The 23,634-nt window shown below is 39.4% G+C and overlaps 1 protein-coding gene across 2 annotated transcripts in view; it reads left to right on the forward strand.

Annotated features, from left to right (window-relative positions):
- Positions 1–22,684, forward strand: part of LOC106081298 (probable multidrug resistance-associated protein lethal(2)03659) — an 84,433-nt gene extending 61,749 nt beyond the window's left edge. For both annotated transcript variants that reach the window (XM_059364150.1, XM_059364149.1), the window contains 8 exons: positions 9,067–9,433; positions 9,497–9,914; positions 9,979–10,330; positions 15,070–15,894; positions 15,957–16,534; positions 16,598–17,376; positions 20,279–20,695; positions 22,011–22,684. In XM_059364150.1, the coding sequence (XP_059220133.1) occupies positions 9,067–9,433; positions 9,497–9,914; positions 9,979–10,330; positions 15,070–15,894; positions 15,957–16,534; positions 16,598–17,376; positions 20,279–20,695; positions 22,011–22,046 (3,772 nt within the window). In that variant the 3' untranslated portion in view covers positions 22,047–22,684. The remainder of the gene's footprint in view (positions 1–9,066; positions 9,434–9,496; positions 9,915–9,978; positions 10,331–15,069; positions 15,895–15,956; positions 16,535–16,597; positions 17,377–20,278; positions 20,696–22,010) is intronic.
- The last annotated feature ends 950 nt before the right edge of the window (positions 22,685–23,634 follow it).

Genomic DNA, 23,634 nt, shown 5'->3' on the forward strand with positions numbered 1-23,634 from the left:
TGAATCCTGACTATGGTCCGGTTTCTACAGATAAATCTCCACCCTTGTAAGGCCATCCTCCTGATGGCTGGGGGATCTGACGTGGTTCTTATCCAGGAATCATGGGTGTGTGGAGGAATGGTACGTGGACTAAGAATTCCGGGATTTAAACTTCTCAAGGGTACGGGAAATAGGATCTGTGTCTCCTGTATTCTTGCAAAGGGTAGTCTAAATGTTTTTCTTCTTCCGCCGCTAAGCACTCAAGATTAAGTAGTAGCCAGCCTTGAAATAAACAAGTCTCATTCATGGCTGGCCACATTGTAGGAAGTGATGCTAATGCACATCACCAGATATGGGGAAGTTCGAATGTCAACGAAAGGGGTGATCTGCTTACTGAATATATTATAAGTTGCAATCTGGCGATTTGTAATAAAGGGGATAAACCGATCTTTATTATCAGGTAAAGGCAGGAGATTCTAGATATTACCTTTGAATCGGAAGATGGATTGGATGACCACAGCTTCTCTGATCATCTTTATATTAGCTTCAGCCTTGGGGAAAATACTGAAGTAGTGGTCCCTCGGCTAAATAGAAGAAAGGCGGATTGGGATAAATTTCGGCATAAATTCTGCACGTCTATCCTTTCTAGACCAAAAAAGGAAGTGGAAACTACGGAGGATAAAGACATAGTGGTTAAGCGGATCACGAAGGCCCTGAATGACTCGCTTGTGTCAGCATGCCCTAGTGTCAAGCCAAGGTGCAAACAGTAACCGCCATGGTGGACCCTGGTTGGTTTAAGGAAGGACTGCATAAAACTCTTCCCCAGAGCAAAAGCCACAAGAGCACCACACGATTGGACATCTACAAGGCTGAGCTAAGAAAATATAAGGGCGAGCATAGGAAGGCTCAGAACAAATCATAGGTAGAATTCTGCAGCTCTGTAGAGGATACATCTGAGGCCTCTAGGCTAGGGAAGATTCTGTTCACGAAACCTATTACGGTGGGGTATATCCAGAAGTCAGCGAATGTATGGACAATGTCTAGTGAGGAAACAGTAGAACTACTCGTTGATACACATTTCCCCGGGAAATTCTCCAATGGACAACGTGGCGCCAGAAGTGGTTATCGCTAGTATGCATTCGTTGGAGGCTATTAGGAAAACTGTGTCTGGGCCGAAAATCCTTTGGGCGATAAGAAGTTTCGACACCTTTAAGTTGCCAGGCCCTGATGATGTATCACCGGTTGAATTACAAGTTGTTCTGATAAACTGGTTCCCTGGATTAGGGAGATATACTCTGTTTGCTTAGGGAGATATACTCGTCCTATTAGTCTGTCATCCTTTATGCTGAAGACTTTTGAGAGGTTGATAGAAACATATCTTAGGGCAAAGATCCCTGGAGATCGTCTGTCGCAGCACCATCATGCATATAGTAAAGGCACATCCACTGAAACAGCCCTTCACGACCTAGTCGGCTACAAAGAGGGTTCTCTCGCTGTCAAGGAATATACAATGGTAGCATTTCTTGACACTGAAGGTGCTTTCAATAATGTAAAACTGACGTCAATCATGAAGGAGTTGGAGTTTTTAGGCATCAACTCTACCGTAAGAAAGTTTATTAATAACTTACTTACTAAAAGATGCAATACGGCAAGCTTGGGATCTGTGGATCTAAACAGATGTGTCAGCAGAGGAACAACTCAAGGAGGTGTACTGTCCCCTCTATTTTGGAATATAGCCATTAACAATATATTATTGTCTCTGAATGAAAAAGGTTTAAAAGTGGTCGCGTATGCTGATGACGTGGCAATTGAGTTTAGGGGAAGTTTCACTCTAAGAGATATACTTCAGGAAGCTCTACGTGCAACAGCAAAGTGGGCTACCGAAAGTGGTCTAGGTATAAATCCGTACAAGACAGAAGTAGTTCTTTTCAGCAGGAGATACAAGTAGGAGACAGTGGAACCTGTCTCCTTGGGTGGAGAGAATGTTCCATTTACAGAAAGCGCAAACTACCTGGGTGTTTTGCTGGACAGGAAATTGAACTTCAAATCCACAATTTTGGAAAGGACAAGAAACGCCACTTTTGCCCTTTACACCTGCAAAGGCGTGGGTGCGGGGCCACAGAGATATCCCAGAGAATTGTGGAGCGGATGAGCTTGCGAGACTAGGAACTACCCTTCACATTCCAGGGATACTGGAATCTGTGGGCATGTCTCTAGCGACATGTAAGCTAAGTTTTCAGGATCAGGCCCGAAGGACAACGAATGATAGATGGTCACAAAGAGGGGGCTGTGAGCATTCCAAAACTATTGTATGTGGCCTAATCTAGACTTGAAGAGGTCTACTGCTTTGCTGTCATTGGCTAGAACAGACGTCTCAGTCATTGTGTCCGTCATGACAGGTCACTGTCTAATCGGAAAATATGCTGATAGACTGAAGGTTGCCAGCAACGACTTTTGCAGAAGCTGTGAGGACATCGAAAAAGATGAGACTAAAGAACACCTTCTGAGTGTGTGACCCGCTCTAGCAGTTAGAAGGAGTTCCACTTAAGGTTCTCATTTCTCTGAGAACTTGTCTGATTTAGCGGATGTGAACATTTGGGCTTTTTAAAGTGATCTGGATGATTCAATGGTAGGAACTAGAAGGCATCTTCCTTCTTCTGTTCCTGTGGTATCACAATGGGCGAAAACGTCGAAGTGAGTTTGATGGCAGACTGCCACTTAAACCTAACCTAACTTTGGTCGAACTCGGTTCGAATTTAGATATACCTCCCATATATATGTTTTTGTCAGATTTTGGACAATTTGCAATAATGTTGTCATATGTCAACCAGGGTTATTACAGTTTGAACATATTGGCTTAAAATATGATACGAATTGTTTAATAACCCATCTGAAAACATCCTCCGAGGTCCATCAAAAATAGTTCAGGATTGGAAATAGCTCCCACATTGTATTTATAGGGTAGGTGTACGGTATTATACAGTCGGCACCGCCCGACTTTTTTTCCTTACTGGTTTTTATATGTTTTATTGTTTTCAATGGTTTGTTTGTCTTTATTTAAAAAATAAAATTAAATAGAGAAAACAATAAGTGCAGATAAAAAAACATATTTTAGTATGGAAGCAAAAACATTTAATTGCTGTCAAATTCCGTTCGTGGAACAATTAAAAATTTCCGCGACTATTCCGAAAGCAGAATAGAATACCAACCCTTAATGTACACATAACTATCGATGCTACTTATTTCTTGTTGTTGTTTGTTATTTGAAAACCATTGTTTGTTGGAATTTTATCATCACTTGAATGTGATTCTGTTTCGCAGAACTAGAGCCGGCAAACCATCGATGAAACTATCGATAGCATTGATAGTTTGATTTTTGCGTCAATATCGATTGTTTTTAACACTATCGGTAGGTAAGGTTAGGTTGAAAAGATGGTGCAGTTATTAATCCGCCCCATGCCACTATGGACATACTCCAGTAATCGGCTTGTTGTGCGCTCTAAGAACTATAAAGTAACCTCTGAAAAGAAAATTTTAAGTTAGGAATTCCGTGCTACTTGCAAAATCTCAGGTTCCCGATCGGAAACCTCTTCCCTTCCTTCTAGGTTTCCTATCGTCGCCTCGATTCCGATCCTCAATCGATTCTCCCATCGCCTTAAGTCTCATAGCTGCAGTGGCTGCCTCACACTTAATCTGTATGTTAATGGGTCGGATATCTAGGATAGTCTCCAGTGCCCTAGAGGGCGTGGTCCTCATCGCTCCGCCTATGCGAAGGCAACATGTTCTCTGAACCTGTTGTTTGGTCCTTATGTTGTACTTTTTCTCCATAGCAGTCCACCAAACTACTGAGGCGTAAGTAAATATTGGTCTAATCACGCTTCGTTAGAGACAGTGGACTATCCTCGGATTCAGGCCCCATTTCGAGTCTACGGTCCGTCTACATAGTGCCCAACATCTGTGAGCCTTCTCAGTATGCTCCTGAATGTGACACTTCCAATTGAGTTTCCTTGCCAAGATCACACTAAAGTTTTTGACCTTGTCAGATATCGAAATCGCCTTATTGAGGAAACGTGGTGCGTTAAATTGACCCACCTTCGTATTCCTCGTGAACAGGCATATTTCAGTCAACATAAGTGGGTTAACATTGAAACCTCTGGGTCTAGCCCAGTCATATGCCATATGCAAGACCCTTTCAGCCCTTCTGCATAGCTCGTTCTGATCCTTACCTCTTGGCGATAAAATGCCCATCTGTAGCGTGCCCTGTGCCACTTTCTCCCTTATATTTATGCCATGAAACACACAATTTATCCACCTGTTCCTTAACATATGGTTTATCAAGTCTCTAAGGACCGGGTCCTACTACTATAAGAAACAATTGAATAGTAAAAACAGGCCCCCCAAAAATTGACGACCCACGCAAACGAAAAATGGGCCATGATTTGCGGATCTGCACATGAAATGTCCGCACTCTTTATAGAGAAGGTGCAGTATACGCGCTGGCGGATGTAGAGAAGTATAAGGCAGATATTACCGCATTACAGGAAGTGCGATGGACTGGGAATGGCGTCACTACAACACCAAACGGTGACGAACTATACTATAGCTGCCATAACACGAGGCATGAATTTGGCTGTGGATTTGTGGTTAGTCGGAGACTGAAACGCCTTGTCTCCAGCTAAATTCTTCAACATCGATCCTTATTTGTGCCCATGCCTCGACGGAAGGCAAGGCCGAGCAGACCAAGGATATTTTCTACGAGCGCTTAAACAGAGGCCACCGTAGCGCAGAGGTTAGCATGTCCGCCTATGATGCTGAACGGCTGGGTTCGAATGCTGGCGAGACCATCAGAAAAAATTTTCAGCGGTGGTTTTCCCCTCCTAATGCTGGCAACATTTGTGAGGTACTATGCCAAGTAAAACTTCTCTCCAAAGAGGTGTCGCCATGCGGCACGTTCGGACTCGGCTATAAAAAGCAGGCCCCTTATCATTGAGCTTAAACTTGAATCGGACTGCACTCATTGATATGTAAGAAGTTTGCCCCTGTTCCTTAGTGGAATGTTCATGGGCAAAATTTCTATTTGCTTAGAGAGAGAATATGACCGCTGTCTTGCCCATGATATTAAAATCGTTCTGGTAGATTTTAATGCGAAGATAGGGGAGGAAAACATTTTTGATCCAACAGTCGGAAAGTTTAGCCTCCACGAGATAACGTCCAGTAATGGGTTGAGGCTGATAGATTTTGCCGCGGCAAAAAACACGGTAGTTAGTAGCACCAGATTTCAACATAAAAATACCAACAAAGCCACATGGCTGTTATCCGATCAAAACACGAGAAACCAAATTGATCACGTTATGATAAATGGAAGGCATTCATCCAGCGTGTTAGATGTACGATAGATTCGTGGAGCGAATATAGATTCGGATCATTACCTTGTTGCAGCATAGGTTCGCACCCGTTTGAACATGGCGAGGAGAGTACGATCTGACACTTCACAGAAGCTAGAAATTCTACCAAAGAATTTAACATCAAACTAATGGCTTTGGTGCAGGCACATCCTCCTGACACAGATAACATGCTGAGGATATGGAAAGAACATTTCACCAAATTGCTAGTGTCCGACGTTGGCGGGGAAGAGAATACCGCAGAACCAATCCCTGATGATGGTATAGAATGTTTACCTCCTAGTCAGAATGAGGTACAGGTAGCAGTGACCCGACTAAAGAACAACAAGGCAGAAGGAGCCGACGGGTTACCCGCTGAACTATTTAAGACCGGAGGCGACACGCTGATAAGTCGTATGCATCAACTTGTCTGCGCAATCTGGCTAGAAGAACGCATACCCGATGTTGGAACCTCAGCATACTATGTTCCGTACACAAGAAAGGAGACAAGACGAAATGGACCAACTACAGAGGAATAAGTATCCTCCCGATCGCATACAAGATACTCTCGAGCGTACTGTGTGAAAGATTAATACCTATAGCCAATGAGATAATTGGGCCCTATCAATGCGGCTTTAGACCTGGTAAATCCACCCTGGGTCAGATATTTACCCTGCACCAAACTTTGGAAAATACCCGAGGACGCATCAACACCTACCATCTCTTTGTTGTTTATAAAGCCGCTTTCAATACCCCTTTGCATTCAAAGGTATTTCAAGCCATGTCTGAGTTTGGTATAACTGCAAAATTAATAAGACTCTGCAGGATGAGACTTGCTGATACACGTTTTTCAGTAAGAATAGGAAAAAATCTCTCGGAAGCATTTAATACCAAACGAGGTTTCAGACAAGGAGCAGGCCTATCATGTGATCTCTTTAATATCCTGTTAGTGAAGATTATACGAGATGCAGATGTGAATAGGTATGACACACTAATCACAATTGAACACATGTTACTTGCCTATGCCGACAACATCGATATCATAGGTCGGTCACCAGAAGTAGTAACTGCTGCCTTTGAAAGAATCGAAAGAGAGTCAGTGAAAATGGGTCTGGGAGTAAATGCAGATAAGACGAAATGGACAACCGAGCAGATAAAGAAAATTGAGAAAGTTGGGAACCACAGCTTTGAAGTAGTCAGTAACTTTATTTACCTCGGCACCGCCGTAACCGAAAAGAATGACACCAGTTTTGAGATAACGAAGAAAAACACTGGCAAACAGATGCGACTTAGGATTGAGTAAGCTATATAAAGGGTGATTTTTTTGAGGTTAGGATTTTCATGCATTAGTATTTGACAGATCACGTGGGATTTCAGACATGGTGTCAAAGAGAAAGATGCTCAGTATGCTTTGACATTTCATCATGAATAGACTTACTAACGAGCAACGCTTGCAAATCATTTTCAGTGAATGGGCCCTAGAAAAGTTGGCAGAAAATCCGCTTTTTTATCGACAAATTTTGTTCAGCGATGAGGCTCATTTCTGGTTGAATGGCTACGTAAATAAGCAAAATTGCCGCATTTGGAGTGAAGAGCAACCAGAAGCCGTTCAAGAACTGCCCATGCATCCCGAAAAATGCACTGTTTGGTGTGGTTTGTACGCTGGTGGAATCATTGGACCGTATTTTTTCAAAGATGCTGTTGGACGCAACGTTACGGTGAATGAACACATTTCGAACCGAACACTGATTTTGGTAATAAAATTCAATGATTTGCAAGCGTTGCTCGTTAGTAAGTCTATTCATGATGAAATGTCAAAGCATACTGAGCATCTTTCTCTTTGACACCATGTCTGAAATCCCACGTGATCTGTCAAATACTAATGCATGAAAATCCTAACCTCAAAAAAATCACCCTTTAGAAACAAGGACACCTCTCGACATACGAAGATTACACTAAACAAGACACTGATACTACCAGTGTTGTTATATGGTTCTGAGGCATGGGTACTTGTGAAAGCAGACGAGGCAATGCTTGGAGTATATGAGAAAAAGATTCTTTGTAAAATATATGGACTAGTTTGCGTTAATGGAGAATATAGGCGTCGGATGAACCACGAGCTGTATGAGCTCTATGACGACGATAGCATAGTTACACGCGTTAAAATACAACGGCTGCGTTGGCTAGGTCATGTTTACAGAATGGATGAAGAAGCTCCAGCAAAGAAGTCTTTTGAAGGCAAACACGGTGGTACACGCAAACCTGGAAGACCAAAAGCCCGATGGAAAGATCATGTGGTGAGAGACACCTCGAAACTTGGTGTCAAAGATTTTAGAGTGAGCCCAGAAGATGGAGGCGCTTGGAAAGCTATTCTACGTTTGGCTAGTGGACCAAATGTTCTGTCATAGCCAATTAAAGTAAGTATGTAGTCATGCAACATTGTGGAACAGCGAAACGGTCGGTAGGACGGCGAAAATCTTATGGGGGAATCCAGATCGTGAGAAGACGAGGCTATTACTGAAAGGAAGTAAGAAGGAGGTTAGTATAGCTATTGGTACCATAACGAAACACATAGGACTACGAGCTCACTTATGTAAAATCGGTGCGGCAAGTCAAAGCATGTGTAGGGCATGCGGGGAAGATGATGAGACGTTGGAGCATTTCCTTCGTCATTGCCCGGCTTTCGTGTCTTACAGATACCGGCTCTTAGGTGGAGACACTATACCAGACATGAACCAACTTAGGGGAGTGGTATTGAAAACAATTAAGGATTTTGAAAATAGCACGGAATTCCAAACTTAAAATTTTTTTTCAGAGGTTACTTTATAGTTCTTAGAGCTCACAGCAAGCCGATTACTGGCTTAGCCGTATGTCCATAGTGGCATGGGGCGGATTAATATCTGCACCCTCTTTCAACCTAACCATGTAGGTGTGGGTACTAAAAGCCCGACCCGGTGGAACTGGGTCGTTTTTACATGTTTCTTTGAAATTATTCATATTTTATAATATATTTAACAAATTTTTCGATACTATCGATAGTTAAGAAAAAATATATCGAAACTATCGAATGGAGTGAGTATCGAAAGTTTGCCAGATCTGAAGAATGTTTTGCTATAATTTATTTTTGCCTGTTACAACCGATCATGTTATTATTTGTGATTACTTTAGGTATTTTTTTCTGAATGCGGTAAGAAAATTTCTTCTCTTTTAAAAAATTAAAATGTCTTTTTCATTTTATTTAGTTTACTCTCTTTTCAACAACGCCATCATAAATTAAGCAGTAGCCATTTTCAGCAGACGACAGTCTTTTCAACAGTCAGACTGCTGTTCTGAAATTGCAAACATATAGCTATGACAGCAGAACTTCTACTGTAATAGCAACAAAATTAACTACCTACAGTCAGCAGACAGAGTTTGCTAAAATCAGCAGGCTTTTTTTCTATGAATGTAGTCGCTCTGCGCGCCCTTAGTTGTTGGTATTTTAAATTATTCTAGCATTGTTCACAATGTCGTTCTACTTGATATTCAGAAACCCGGATCAACAAAGCGTATTTCCCCACTTAGATTTATGAAAAGTTTTTATTTGTTTATCTATGGCACAATTCTATACAATTTAAAGTACAATGATATACGCTGATATAACGCCCAATGTCTCATGGCATTTTATCTTTGACCTTTCTTTCTCTTATTTTGTTTTTTATTTCAGAACAGCCCAACCACTGTTTCTCATGGGACTGATAGGTTACTACTCGAGTGGTGGACAAGAAATACAGACAGCTTATCTCTATGCAGCTGGTGTTATAGTCTGCAGTGCTTTAAATGTACTTTTCACGCATCCCTATATGCTAGGCACAATGCATGTGGGCATGAAGATACGGGTGGCCATGTGCAGTATGATCTATCGCAAATCGTTGCGTCTGAGTAAAACAGCCTTGGGTAGTACCACTGCTGGTCAGGTGGTCAATTTAATATCAAATGATGTGGGCCGTTTGGACTTGGCGACAATTTTTATTCATTATCTGTGGGTGGGACCCTTGGAGACATGCCTGATAACGTATCTCATGTATCGGGAGGTGAGTGAAAGTAAAATCTGGTACATTGTTTTGCAAGTATGTGATCTTTTGGCTCTCTTTTAGATTGGCATTTCTGCCGTCTTTGGTGTGGCTTTCATGCTAATGTTCATTCCTCTACAAGGATGGCTGGGCAAAAAGACCTCAGTTTTGCGTTTGCGCACAGCACTGCGCACCGATGAACGTGTACGCATGATGAACGAAATTATCTCTGGCATTCAAGTGATCAAAATGTATGCGTGGGAATATCCCTTTGGAAAAATAGTCGCCTATGCCCGCAAGAAGGAGATCAACAGCATTCGTCATTCTTCGTATATACGCGGCATACTGCTGTCCTTTATTATGTTCCTGACACGAGTATCGATTTTCCTTAGCTTGGTGGGCTATGTCTTGCTGAGCAACTTACTAACGGCTGAGAAGGCCTTTGTGATAACCGCCTACTATAATATTTTAAGAACTACAATGACAGTATTCTTTCCCCAAGGTTAGTAACTGGGTTTTTATACCTAACCCACTTTTGATTTACTATAAAAATTCTATTCTTTAAGGTATCTCTCAATTGGCCGAAACATTGGTGTCCATTAAACGCATTCAAAACTTTATGCTTTATGAGGAAACTGATGTGGTGGACAAGTCGGTGGATTACCTTAATTACGATGGCAGCAATCAATCAACGGTTGGCAAAGAGGGCGATAAGATTTTGGAAGAAGAAGATCCCGAAAAACAACCCTTGGTCTCTAACGGTCATGCCATACTGTCCGAAGCTGGAATTATTATAAGTAAAGTTAAAGCGAAATGGGATCAAAGTTCAACCGAATACACACTGGATGATGTCAATTTGCGTGTACAGCCTGGCACATTAGTGGCGATTATAGGACCAGTTGGAGCTGGAAAATCAAGGTAAGACCAAAGAAGATAGAGTTTACCATTAAGTTCGTCTTAAATTGTAAACCACTCACAAATTTAGAGAATTTCTCTTTGCTCATTAGTGGGATTTTCTGTGTGTATACAGAATAGCTGACGCGAAGTGTTAGCTAGTATATCTGCCAAACCAGAAATGACAGCTACATGATATTTATTTTATTGACATCTCATTAAATTGTTTGCAAACCAGCAAAAGCAGTTGCTTCTGAGTTTATTTAAAAAGAAAGTCATTCGTGAGGGAGTTCATGCGTAATAGTGTGATTGCGTTATATTTGGCTGGGAAATCAGAATTGGCTATTGTTGGCGAACTCAAATACCTCAAAGGGAACAAAATGTTTGTGTATCGCTTCATGAATCGTTAACATTATGATCGCGACGTTGCCAAACGTCATGGTGATGCTTCCAAAAAAAAAACAAAACTTCAACAACGCTTAAAGTGGCTCGGCAAAGGAAGGCTCGAATTTGACAGCCGATGACCGCTCTCCAATGTTTTTTATCGAGCATGGCTACTTCGGAGCAGTGAGTTGGTAATACTTTGTGTCAGCTATCCTGTATATGTTAGAGTTTAAGACCAAGTACGAAAGGACCTCCTAATTGTAGTCTCCCAGTTGACCATATGTCGCTGATCGTCACACAGTGAGGCGGGCAAAGGAAACAGATGGCAAAAATCAAAATTTTCACTTGCGCCTACGATATTATGCAAGAACCTTTCTTGTGTAAAATTTTCCAACGATTTCAAAAATGCTACCCATAGATATATCCGATTTTCAGTTTAGAATATATGACCATTCAAAGTTGACCCATTTTCGATTTTCAAAAAAAAAAAACAATACTAACACAGACTTAATTTGGTCCGATTTCAAGTGTAATATCCCAGGAATTGGCACCCACCACTATGGATTCTCCTAAAATATGGGAGCTCTATCTGGTTATAGAGCGATTTAGACCGTACTTGGCACAGTTGTTGAGACGCATAATATAAAATTTCAGTCAAATCGGATAAAAATCGCGGCTTGTTGGGTTCAAGAATCAAATCACGTTATACGCCTATTTGGACTGTACTTGGCACAGTCGTTGAGTGTCATAACAGAACACTATGTGCAAAATTTCAGTCAAATTGGATGAAAATTAAGGCTTCCAGGGGCTCAAGAAGTCAAATCGGGAGATCGATTTATATGGCAGCTATATCAGGTTAAAGACTGATTTGGACCGTACTTGGCACAGATGTTAAAAGTCATACCAAAACACTACAAGCAAAATTTCAGACAAATCGGACCAAAATTGCGGCTCAAGAAGTCAAATTGGGAGATCGGTTTATATGGGAGCTCTATCAGGGTATAGACCGATTCGCACCGTACTTGGCACAATAGTTGGAAATCATAACAGAATACTTTATGCAAAATTTCAGCCAAATCGGATGAAAATTGAGGCTTTCAGGGGCTCAAGAAGTCAAATCGGGAGATGGAAGTTGTATGAGGTTATAGACCGATTTGCAGCAAAATAATTATAATTTCTTTTAGCTTCTCTTAGTAAATCACAATTTAAAAAGTACCAATTTTTTCAACTTTTTTCAACCATTTTTTAGAGACAAAAAATGTAAAAAAGGCACGGTTCAAGATTTTTATTAAGGACATGACCCACAGTCATCTTTGGAATAGTTCTATAACATTTGAAAAGTTAAACATATCTACACGAAACTTGACATAGTGAATGTGGACATGGTCTGCAATAAGTATGCCAAATTTGTAGACTCTAGTAGGTCCAGGGGCTGACTTGGGGCGTGCATGTTGGTCACCTCGAGCATTTAAATTTATGAAGTGCTGCTAAATAAGCATTTATAGGTCGATAGTCGTGATTCATTTTGCAAAATAGAGCTCGTAAAAAAAATCCTAACGGTATCGCAATTTTAAGAGCTTTAGCCTGACCTAAGATTTAGTGCCTAAATGTATTTATGAATTTAAAAAACTCTAATCGGCCGATATATACTGTCAAGGTGTAACTGCATTGCAATTTTGAGATCTCTAGCTCAATCCGCAAATAAAGTGCCATTTTGTACGTTTTAGTACTTAAATGTACAAATCAAAAAATCTTCTAGTTTTCTGGTATATACTTCCAAGATGTACCTGTATCCCAAATTTCAGAGCTGTAGCTCAGTCTGAAAACAAAGTATAATTTTGTACGTTTTAGTACCAAAACGAATGAATGTCAAAAAAAAAACTTCTAGTTGCTCGATACATAGTGCCTAGATGTAAGCATATTCCAAATTTCAGATCTGTAGTTCAATCCGTACAGAAGGTACCATTTTGTACGTTTTAGTACCAAAATAACGAATATCCAAAAAAGCTTCTAGTTGCTCGGAACATAGTGCCTAGATGTAACTATATTCACCTAGATGTACCATTTTGTACGTTTTAGTACCTAAATGTACAAATCAAAAAATCTTCTAGTTTTCCGGTATATACTACCAAGATGTACCTGTATCCCAAATTTCAGAGCTTTAGCTCAGCCTGTAAAGAGTGTACAATTTTGTACGTTTTAGTACCAAAACGAATGAATGTCAAAAAAACTTCTAGTTGCTCGATACATAGTACCTAGATGTAAGCATATTCCAAATTTCAGATCTGTAGTTCAATCAGTACAGAAGGTTCCATTTTGTACGTTTAAGTACCAAAATGAACGAATGTGAAGAAAAACTTCTAGTTGCTCGGTACATGTAAGAATATTCCAAATTTCAGATCTGTAGTTGAATCCGTACGGAAGGTACAATTTTGTACGTTTTATAACCTTAATGTACGAATTCCAAAAAAAATGTTCTAATCCCCCGGTACATACCGCCAAGATGTGCCTGTATGCCAAATTTCAGAGCTGTAGCTCGGTCTGTAAAGAAAGTACCATTTTGAACGGTTTAGTACCAAAATATACGTATATCAAATGTTCTAGTCTCTCGGTACATACTGCCAAGATTTACCTGTATCCCAAATTTCAGAGCTGTAGCCTAGTCTGTAAAGAAAGTACCTTTTGTACCTTTTTAGTACCTAAATGTACGAATTTGAAAAATATTTTCTAAACAATCAATATTTACTATCCAGGTGTTAATATATATCTCAAATTTCAGAGCTCTAGTTGAATCCGTAAAGAAAGTAATCATTAGTACGTTTTAGTACCTGCATGTACAAAATTAAATATAAATCGTCTAGGTGCACAATAAATACTATACATCTGAAACTACATTCCAATTTTAAAAGCTCTAGCAAAAAATGCAAATTTTGCCCATGAACATTCCACTATGGAACAGGGGCAAAGCTCTAGCTCAATATGTAAAAAAGAAAATACAATTTTGTACGATTTAATACCAAAATGTTCAAATTTCAAAAAGAGATCATTTTGTTTGGTGTGCCCGTATCCAAAGTTTCAGACCTCTAGCTCTATCCATTAAGAAAGTACGATTTTGTACGTTTTAGTACCAAAATGTACGAAGTGCAAAGAAAGTACCATTTTGTACGGTTTAGTACCTAAATGTACGAATTCCAAAAAAATCTTCTAGTCGCCCGATATATAGTATCAAAGTTTACCTGCATCAAACATTAAAGAGCTATAACTCAGTCCATAAAGGAAGTACCATTATGAAGGTTTTGATACCTAAATGTACAAATATCAAAAAAAAAAAAAACTTGTAGCCGTGTACGAATTGTGCATAGATCATTTAGACATCTATCAATTATTTCCCAGTTGTACCAATATGCCAAATTTCAGACTCCTAGCTCCATCTAGTACGAAATATACAAAATGTTGGTACCAAAATGTACGAACTGTGAATAGATCAGAATAGATCATTTAGTCACTCACTAGTTATTTCCTAGTTGTATTCACATGACAAATTGCAAACTTCTAGCTCCATCTGAAAAGAAGGTACCAAATGGTACCAATTGCGGTACTAAACGTACGTTTTTCCCGTTACCAGTACTATTTTTCATTTCACCCCCATCCTTTTGCACCAGATGTCTTTTAAGTCATATTTCAAAATTCTAAGGTTGCCGAAGTGTACCAAAGTTCCAAAATCAGAGCTCTAGTTCATTTTTCAAAGAAAGCACCAAATAGAACCAATTGCGGCACTAAACGTACTATTTCTCCCACTTTCGGTACGATTTTCCAATTTTTTTTTTACCAAAACCTATTTTTTCGAGACGCTTTTTAATTTGAGCCCAAGACATTCTCCTAGCCCTATTCGTTCGCCCTGGGCAAATAGTACCCATTTTCGTACTATTTAGTACCTTTACGAACGAATATCATAAAACCCGGCCTTATCTCTCGCCTCCGGCCCAAGACCAACATTCGTGCAAAATTTCATAATTCTAGCTTTAGCCGTTTGGGCTGGGCGGTGATCAGTCATCAGTCAATCACGCCTCTCATTTCTATACATAGAAATTTCTTAGCCACCATTTACAAAATTCTCATAAAAACCTAAATTACCAGAAAATTTAAAAAAAATTGTTTAGGCTGATTTTTTTAAATATAAAAGCCTTAAAATAGGGGAGACATCTAAAATTGAAAAAAAAATTATTCCACTTAGTTACCATTACATGGAAATCACCAATTGTCTATAGATATTACCTTTTGAATCGAAAAGTTAGTTGCATGGAGTCGTGTGTACCACCTGGAAGAAGCACATCATTTTCTTTCCTATATATTAATTGTCTTCTCTTTTTTATTTACAGTCTAATACAAAGTATTTTGGGTGAATTGAAACCTGAATGCGGTTCCATTAAAGTCAACGGCACCTTTTCGTATGCCTCTCAAGAGCCTTGGCTATTCACGGGTACGGTGCGACAAAATATTCTCTTTGGCCAGCCTTTAGATAGAAGACGTTACCATGCGGTGGTGAAGAAATGTGCATTGGAAAGAGATTTCGAACTATTGCCCTATGGCGATAAGACAGTGGTGGGTGAACGAGGAGCGTCGCTTTCTGGTGGCCAAAAGGCTCGTATTAGTTTGGCCAGAGCTGTTTATCGCAAAACATCCATATATCTGCTGGATGATCCCCTTAGTGCTGTGGATACACATGTGGGCCGCCACCTGTTCGATCAGTGCATGCGTGGTTTTCTGCGTGACAATATTGTGGTCTTGGTCACTCATCAATTGCAATTTTTACAATCGGCCGATCAAATTGTGATCATGGATAAGGGCAGAGTTAGTGCAGTGGGCTCCTATGAAGCTTTGCGAGAAAGTGGCCATGATTTTGCCCAAATGTTGGCCGATCCAGAGCGCGAAGATTCGGTGGAGACCAAAACACGTTCCCGTTCAGGAAGTCGCATGATAGACCGGCAGAATAGTGAGGCTTCCATTAACTCGGTGGCCGATTCAACTTTAGACGATACGCCCACACAAGTCGAAGAGACTCAAGAGGAGGGTAAAATTGGATTGGAGCTTTATAAGAAATATTTTCAGGCCGGAGGAGGATTTTTCATGTTTTTCGTTATGGTGCTTTTTTGCATTTTGTCTCAGGGATTGGCTTCTTGTGGGGACTATTTCCTCTCCTTTTGGTGAGTATGGGCTATGAAGTTTTCCTCGATGCACCATCTGATTTTCCTTTGGTTTCCTTCAGGGTCAACAAAAAAGATTCCCTGCAAATTGAGCGCTCCGAATATGCTGCATTATCTCTTAATAGTACCACCAATAATACCACTCCTGAACCATTCGACCTATCAGCCTCATCACATCATTTCGAGTCCCAAGTTTCCAAACTGCTAGAAGAATATGGTGTTCATATAGACCCAGAGATGTTGGACATTTACATATTTACCGTCATAACAGTGGCCACCATTATTATAACGGTGACACGTAGTTTTCTCTTCTTCAATGTGGCCATGAGGGCCTCCCAGAATTTGCACAATTCCATGTTCAGGGGTATAACTCGAGCAACGATGTACTTCTTCAATACAAATCCCTCCGGCCGTATACTTAACAGGTTCTCTAAGGATATGGGCCAAATAGATGAGATCTTGCCCTCTGTGATGATGGATGTCATACAAATTTTCCTTTCTCTCTTTGGCATTGTTGCTGTGATATCTGTGGTGAATCCTTTGTACTTGCTGCCCACCTCGCTGTTGGCGATTGTATTTTACAATCTTAGAACATTTTACCTGAAAACATCAAGAAATGTAAAACGCTTGGAAGCCATCAGTAAGAGTTTTGCATAAAGTACTGCTAAGTTTATATAATTGATTATTTTTATATCCATTTCAGCTCGTTCTCCCATCTATTCACATTTGGGAGCCTCCTTAACCGGTCTCTCAACCATCCGAGCGTTTGGCGCCCAACGTGTTTTAATCAAAGAGTTTGACAATTATCAGGACATGCATAGCTCCGCATTTTTCCTTTTCATTTGTACCTCACGTGCCTTTGGCTATTGGCTGGACTGTTTTTGTGTCCTCTTCATTGCGATCATCACCTTGAGTTTCTTCATATTCTCTCCTGAGAATGGCGGCGATGTTGGTCTAGCAATTACCCAGGCAATGGGTATGACTGGCATGGTGCAGTGGGGCATGCGTCAATCGGCTGAATTGGAGAATACCATGACAGCCGTTGAACGCGTTGTGGAGTACGATGACATTGAGCCAGAAGGTGAATTGGAATCGGCTGCGGATAAAAAACCACCAAAGACATGGCCCGAGGAAGGCAAAATCATCTTTGACGAATTGAGTTTACGTTATTTCCCCGATCCCAAATCGGAATATGTCTTGAAGTCTCTGAATATTGTGTTAAAACCCCGTGAGAAAGTGGGAATTGTGGGCCGCACAGGTGCTGGCAAATCATCTCTCATTAATGCTCTCTTCCGTTTGTCCTACACCGACGGTTCTATCATAATTGACTCGCGTGATACGAAAACAATGGGTCTCCATGACTTGCGTAGTAAAATATCAATCATACCTCAAGAGCCAGTTTTGTTCTCTGGGACAATGCGTTACAATTTAGATCCTTTCGATGAATATTCAGATTCTAAATTATGGGAGGCATTGGAGGAGGTAAGTATTTTCCTATTAATATAAACTCTATATAGCGAAAAGAAGGATAATTAAAAAGAGACACTGGTGCCGGGGAACTCTCAAACTAACTGAAGGAAAAAAGGTTGATGATGTGGCTAAAATTTTTGGAATTTTCGGTAGCAGTGAGTGAATGTCGATAGCCTCTACAACATTTCCTGCTTTAATATATGGTATTAAAAAGAATTTTAGGGATTTTTTGAAACCATAAACTTTCAAATTTATGCAATATTAGATGGCCCGAATGTGGGGCCACCGTGGAGCATAAGTCAATAAATCCTCCTATGACGCTGGTCGAAGGTAATAAAGCCTGTTAGTACTTCAGTCATATAAAATTTCAAAAATTTCGTATCAAATGGCGCAGTCCGATTGGGAAACGAAGAGTGATGTTATTGTTGTAGCCACATTTTAATGTGGAGGTGGCGATTCTCGTCAAGCTCCTGTAGGTGTGTAAGCTCGTTCTGATCTCGTTCTGATAACTCGCCTTGTCATATCGAACATCATAGTCACTCAGTATTTGTGCAAGAGCCGGTGCCGCCCGGCCTCTCACTGAGACTCTCTGCTCGATACCGCTTATTGTCCGCGACTGCCGTTGCAGCTTCTCCGCAGGGAGTATTCCACTATCCGCAACCTGTGGATTCTCCCGTTAGCTCTCAGCTAAGCTTCTCGTGACAGCAATGAACACCACACAGATCGTACCTCAATGTTCCAGCCTGTGTGGTGTTCACAGCTATCCCGTGCGAGTGATAGCAAGTAACTATTCTCTCTTATGTATATAGAGAGCCATTTCTTTTTATTAAAATTTTCTATACCCATCACTAGGAAGTGGTGTTTCGGGGAGAATTTAATCCATATGAGTTTTGAGTATATGACAATAGCACTTATAGGAAGATTTGAGACAAAAAACAAAATGGATAATAATCAGGATTCAAAATGGGATATTTCTTTTATAAAGAACTAGCTGAACCGGACCCGCTCCCCTGCCCCTTCTTTTACTTTATATGGAACAAAATTATCCTTTTGAATATTTTCGATAATTCAAGAGCTTTAAGTGAATACCGTGCTACGAAAATAGTAATTGTATATCGTTTGACTAACAGTAGAACAATATAAATGGCTTTATCTAATCCCATATGATCTTTATACGTCTATGAATACGCTCGAAGTGTTTTAGTTTGGATGTTAGATGTACTCCACTCTTAAAAGACTTTATTTGAGCACGATATTCTCATGATGTCGGATTTGGGAGGTTTTCGGGGGTCCGGTGGTCCCCCAGGCACTTAGCTCTGAAAACAAATATATAATCATTGTGCTCTACTCTCAAATACCATTTATTTAAACCTCATATAGGATTATGTGAAGAGGCGTCTCGAAACACTTGACCGAAAAATTGGTTATTAAATTAGTTCTCTAATCTCCAGTACCTTATATTTATGATACATATGGCCATGGTCGGTAAATTTGTACTCTTTTGGGAGTGGTTTGGGGAAGGGGTTATGCCCCAAATACATGGTCCCACATTTGGATATCAGATTCGTATTCTACTCCTAAATACCTTTGTTTTAGCCCCGTATTGCGATGGTCAGTGAAAATTGCTGTTTGGGGGGTATTTTGGGAAAGGCATAAAACCTCAGAAAATTAATCCCTAAAGCCCCACATTGACATGGTCGGTAAATATGTCCGATTTAGGGAGTGGGGTGGTACGCCAAATACTTAGCCCTAAAAAAAATCAGCATCGTGCTCTACTTTCAAATATCATTTATTTTAACCCATATTGCCATTGGCCTCAAAATTGGATATCACATACGTTTTCTAATCTCAAATACCTTTCATTTAAGTCTCTTATTGCAAAATATGTCATATGTCCGGTTTGGGGTATCGCCCCAAAAACTATCAATATCGAGCTCCACTCTCTTTAAGACCCAAATTGCCATGGTGAGCAAATGCGTCCTATTTGGGGTTGTTATGGGGGTGAGACTTCCCTTAGACAGTTGGTCCGAATGTTTAAATCACATTCATGATCTACTCCCAAATACCTTTCATTTGAGCCCCATATTTCCAAAGTCGGCAAACATGTCCAGTTTGGATGGTGTTTTGGGGGATGGGGCGGCCACTCATTGGCTTGGCCCTGAAAATATATGGAAAATATATATTGGGTTGCCCAAAAAGTAATTGCGGATTTTTTAAAAGAAATTAAATGCATTTTTAATAAAACTTAGAATGAACTTTAATCAAATATACTTTTTTTACATTTTTTTTCTAAAGCAAGCTAAAAGTAACAGCTGATAACTGACAGAAGAAAGAATGCAATTACAGTCACAAGCTGTGAAAAAATTGGGGTGGTGTCACTTGGAGCGACAAATGGATATCAAATACGGTTTCTTATCTTCAATACCTTTCATTTGAGTCCCATATTGTCGTGATTAGTCATCATATATATTTGGTAGGTTTTTGGGGGTGGGGCGGCCCCCCTAGGTACCCCATCCGAAATTTTGACATAAATTTTTTGTTTTTAGGTTACTATAAGAGAGCACACAACATTTCGCTAAAAACGTACCACCCATCTCCGAAATCTGGCATTTCTGAAAATTAGTGTAAGGGGGAGGATCCGCCCCATCTGTGAAATTTTCAAGAAAATCGGTTCAGCGATTTTCGAGTCTATCGGAACATACATACAAACAAACAAAGGCAAATTCAATTTTATATATATATAGAAGATTCGCAAGCCTAATTAATCTTTATTCTATGTTAATACAGGTTCTTAGAATTAGGAAATCGTTATCATTATATTTGCTCTATAAATTTCGATTAACTTACCTAACATAGCTGCAATCAAAATCTATTTTGTTGACAATTCATTAATTCTCATTTTTCCCATCCACAGGTCCAACTTAAAGATGTTGTAACGGAATTACCAAATGGTCTGCAGACAAAGATTTCCGAAGGTGGAGCCAATTTTAGTGTGGGTCAACGTCAACTGGTTTGCTTGGCCCGAGCAATTTTACGTGAAAATTGTATTCTAGTAATGGATGAAGCCACTGCCAATGTTGATCCACAAACCGATGGTCTTATACAAACGACCATACGTCATAAATTTCAGCAATGTACCGTCCTAACGATAGCCCATCGACTGCATACGGTTATGGATTCCGACAAAGTCCTGGTAATGGATGCCGGTCAAGTGGTGGAGTTCGGATCACCATATGAGTTGTTGACCGAAAGTGAGAAGAATGTATTCCAGGGTATGGTGAAGCAAACAGGCAAGGCGACGTATGAAAATTTGCTGAAAGTGGCAAAGAAGGTAAATTAATAAATTCCACGTCAATACTTTATGTGTATTAGTTACAAGTAAAAACGCCATTAATCTCGGCTCAGGCGTAACCCTTCAAAGAGAAATCTTGCAACGTGCAACAGCAACAACATGAGACGACAGTAGAAAGAGACGCATGTACTTTGCCATCACTTTGTACAAGCGTAATTATACCCACCACCGAAGGATGGGGTATATTCATTTTGTCATCCGTATGCAACACATCGAAATATCCATTTCCGAATCTCTAAAGTAAATATATTCTTGATCGCCGTAGAAATCTAAGACGATCTAGCCCTCCGCCTGCCCGTCTGTCTGTTAAAATCACGCTACTGTCTTTAAAAATAGAGATATTGAGCTGAAACTTTGCACAGAGTCTTTTTTTTTTTGTTCGAAGATGGGCTATATCGGACTATATATTGATATAGCCCCCATATAGACCGATCCGCCGATTTAAGGTCTTAGGCCCATAAAAGCCACATTTATTATCCGATTTTGTCAAAATTTGGGGCAGAGAGTTGTGTTAGGGCCTTCGACAACCTTCTTTAAGTTGGATCAGATCGGTCCAGATTTCGATATAGCTGCCATATAGATCAATCCGCGGATTTAAGGTCTTGGTCCCATAAAAGGCGCATTTATTGTCCGATATTTTTTTTCTTTATCATTTAGAGGGCGGAATTCTCATCCAATTTGGCTGAAATTTTGTAAGAGGTGTTTTGTTATGACTTTCAACTTCCATGGCGCAAATCGGACTTCCATGGCTCAAATCTATACATAACCTGATATAGCTGCCACATAAATCGATCTGGGATCTTGACTTCTTGAGCCTCTAGAGGGCGCAATTCTCATCCGATTTGGCAGAAATTTTGTACAACGCCTTCTCCCATGACCTTCAACATACGTTTCCAATATGGTCTGAGTCGATCAATAGCTTGATACAGCTCCCATATAAACCGATCTCCCGATCTTGCTTCTTAAGCCCCTACAAGGCGCAATTCTTATCGAATGGACTGAAATATTAGACAATGTTCAGCATTCAATTCTTTTATGGTCCGAATCGGACTATAACTTAAGATAGCTTCATTAGCATAACAGTTCTTATTCATTATTTTTAGTCTGCCTAAAACGAGATACAGCGCAAAGAACTCAACAAATGCAATCCATGGTGGAGTATATATAAGATTCGGCCCGGCCGAACCTAGCACACTGTTACTTGTTAATCATTAGATTGATTGATTGTAAAATTTTGAATATGTCGATGTATGTCAATTTTTTAACTCAATTTCTTTTATTTTTCTGTTTGCAGGCCCATGAAGAAGCACTGAAACAGAAAATGGAATAATTTTACAAAACAGTTTTCTAGTATTAGTAACAAACATCGCACCGATAACCACTCTACTCTAGATCTTGCCATTACTTAAGTCATGCCAATTTAAAAAGACTAAGAAAACAAAACAAAAACAAAATGAAACCAAGAACAGGCCTTCTTCTCTATACTAATATTTATGTATGTATGTAATCTATAAAAATGTAACTGTGAATTTGTAATTTTTAAGGAAATCTTTTTGTATTCCGATTTTATTCTAATCCCTATTTTCTGGCTTATTCTTCCTTCATTGCCTAGCATACATTTTTGTAAAAGTTTACAAAGCCTGGCAATAGAACTGTAGGGCATTATTTAAAGTAAGCAACTTTTCCATCTCGTTTTTTTGTTTTATTTTGTTTGGTTATATAGATATATATAAATATATAGAAATATGTTAATGTAAGTCTTATACAAACAAAATATTATATTATTTAATAACACTATCATGTAATGTGTGCCTTTGAAAAAAGTGTAACTATTGTAACATTGTTATATATGTTATGTAAAGTTGTGTACAATGTGAAACCAAAAAAAAGAGGAAATAACTATTCCCAAAACGATGAACAAAGTTAATAAAAACGTCCAGAAATGTAATTTATTAAACTCAAAAATAATTGTTTGAAAGCCGGTAGCCGAATTACGACATACGTGCTCGAGTAGGACTCCTTATAAAATGAAATATTATCTCATATTAAATGGATTTTATACCGTTCTTATGCAACGTTATTATTAACATTTGTTAGAGTAAAGTTTAATATGTTTATATTTAATTGTATCGAAAGAGTTAATCCAATAATGATTTCGAACGATTTTACTAGTCTACATACAGCGGTCAAAAAAAGTATTCATCATTCAATGTTTTTTTTTAATAAGTCTACAAAAGACAATTGGAATAAAAACATATTAAACTAATGATGCAGTAGTGCTTGTGTGATATATATGTACACAATTTCATTGTTTTTAAAGAAAAAAATAGTATTTATTGGAACAAAAGGGCCATTTTACAGCTGAACACAAAAAATTAAACAAAAAAAGTATTCATCATTGCAAAAAAACAAAAAAATAAATAACATAATTTAAAAAAATTAATACTTTGTTATTCGACCACCGCGTCTTATAACTTCTTTTAAACGGTTTGACATCGATTAGACTAATTTAGCGGTTATATTTTGGTATATATTAGTCCATTCCTCCATTATCACCTGTTGCATTTGACTCTTGCTCGAAAAATTGCGCGTTCTCAATTTGCGTTCGAGATGTTCCCAAAGATGTTCAATTGGGTTCAAGTCGGGACTTTGAGGAGGAGTTTTAATGACTTTGGGGCAGTTATACAGCATCCACATCTTGGTATTTAAAGCAGAATGTTTGGGGTCATTATCTTGATAATATTGAAAGTTATTACCAAGCCCAAGTTTTACAGCACTATCTTTTAAATTCCTCTTTAAAATGTCAATGTAATACTTATGATCCATTACTCCATTAATAATTTCAAGATTTCCCGCTCCTGAAGCCGCCATACACCCCCAAACCATTAAACCACCTCCACCATGTTTTACAGTAGCAA

This window comes from Stomoxys calcitrans, chromosome 2, assembly GCF_963082655.1.
Source record: "Stomoxys calcitrans chromosome 2, idStoCalc2.1, whole genome shotgun sequence".
Classification (NCBI taxonomy): Eukaryota; Metazoa; Arthropoda; class Insecta; order Diptera; family Muscidae; genus Stomoxys; species Stomoxys calcitrans.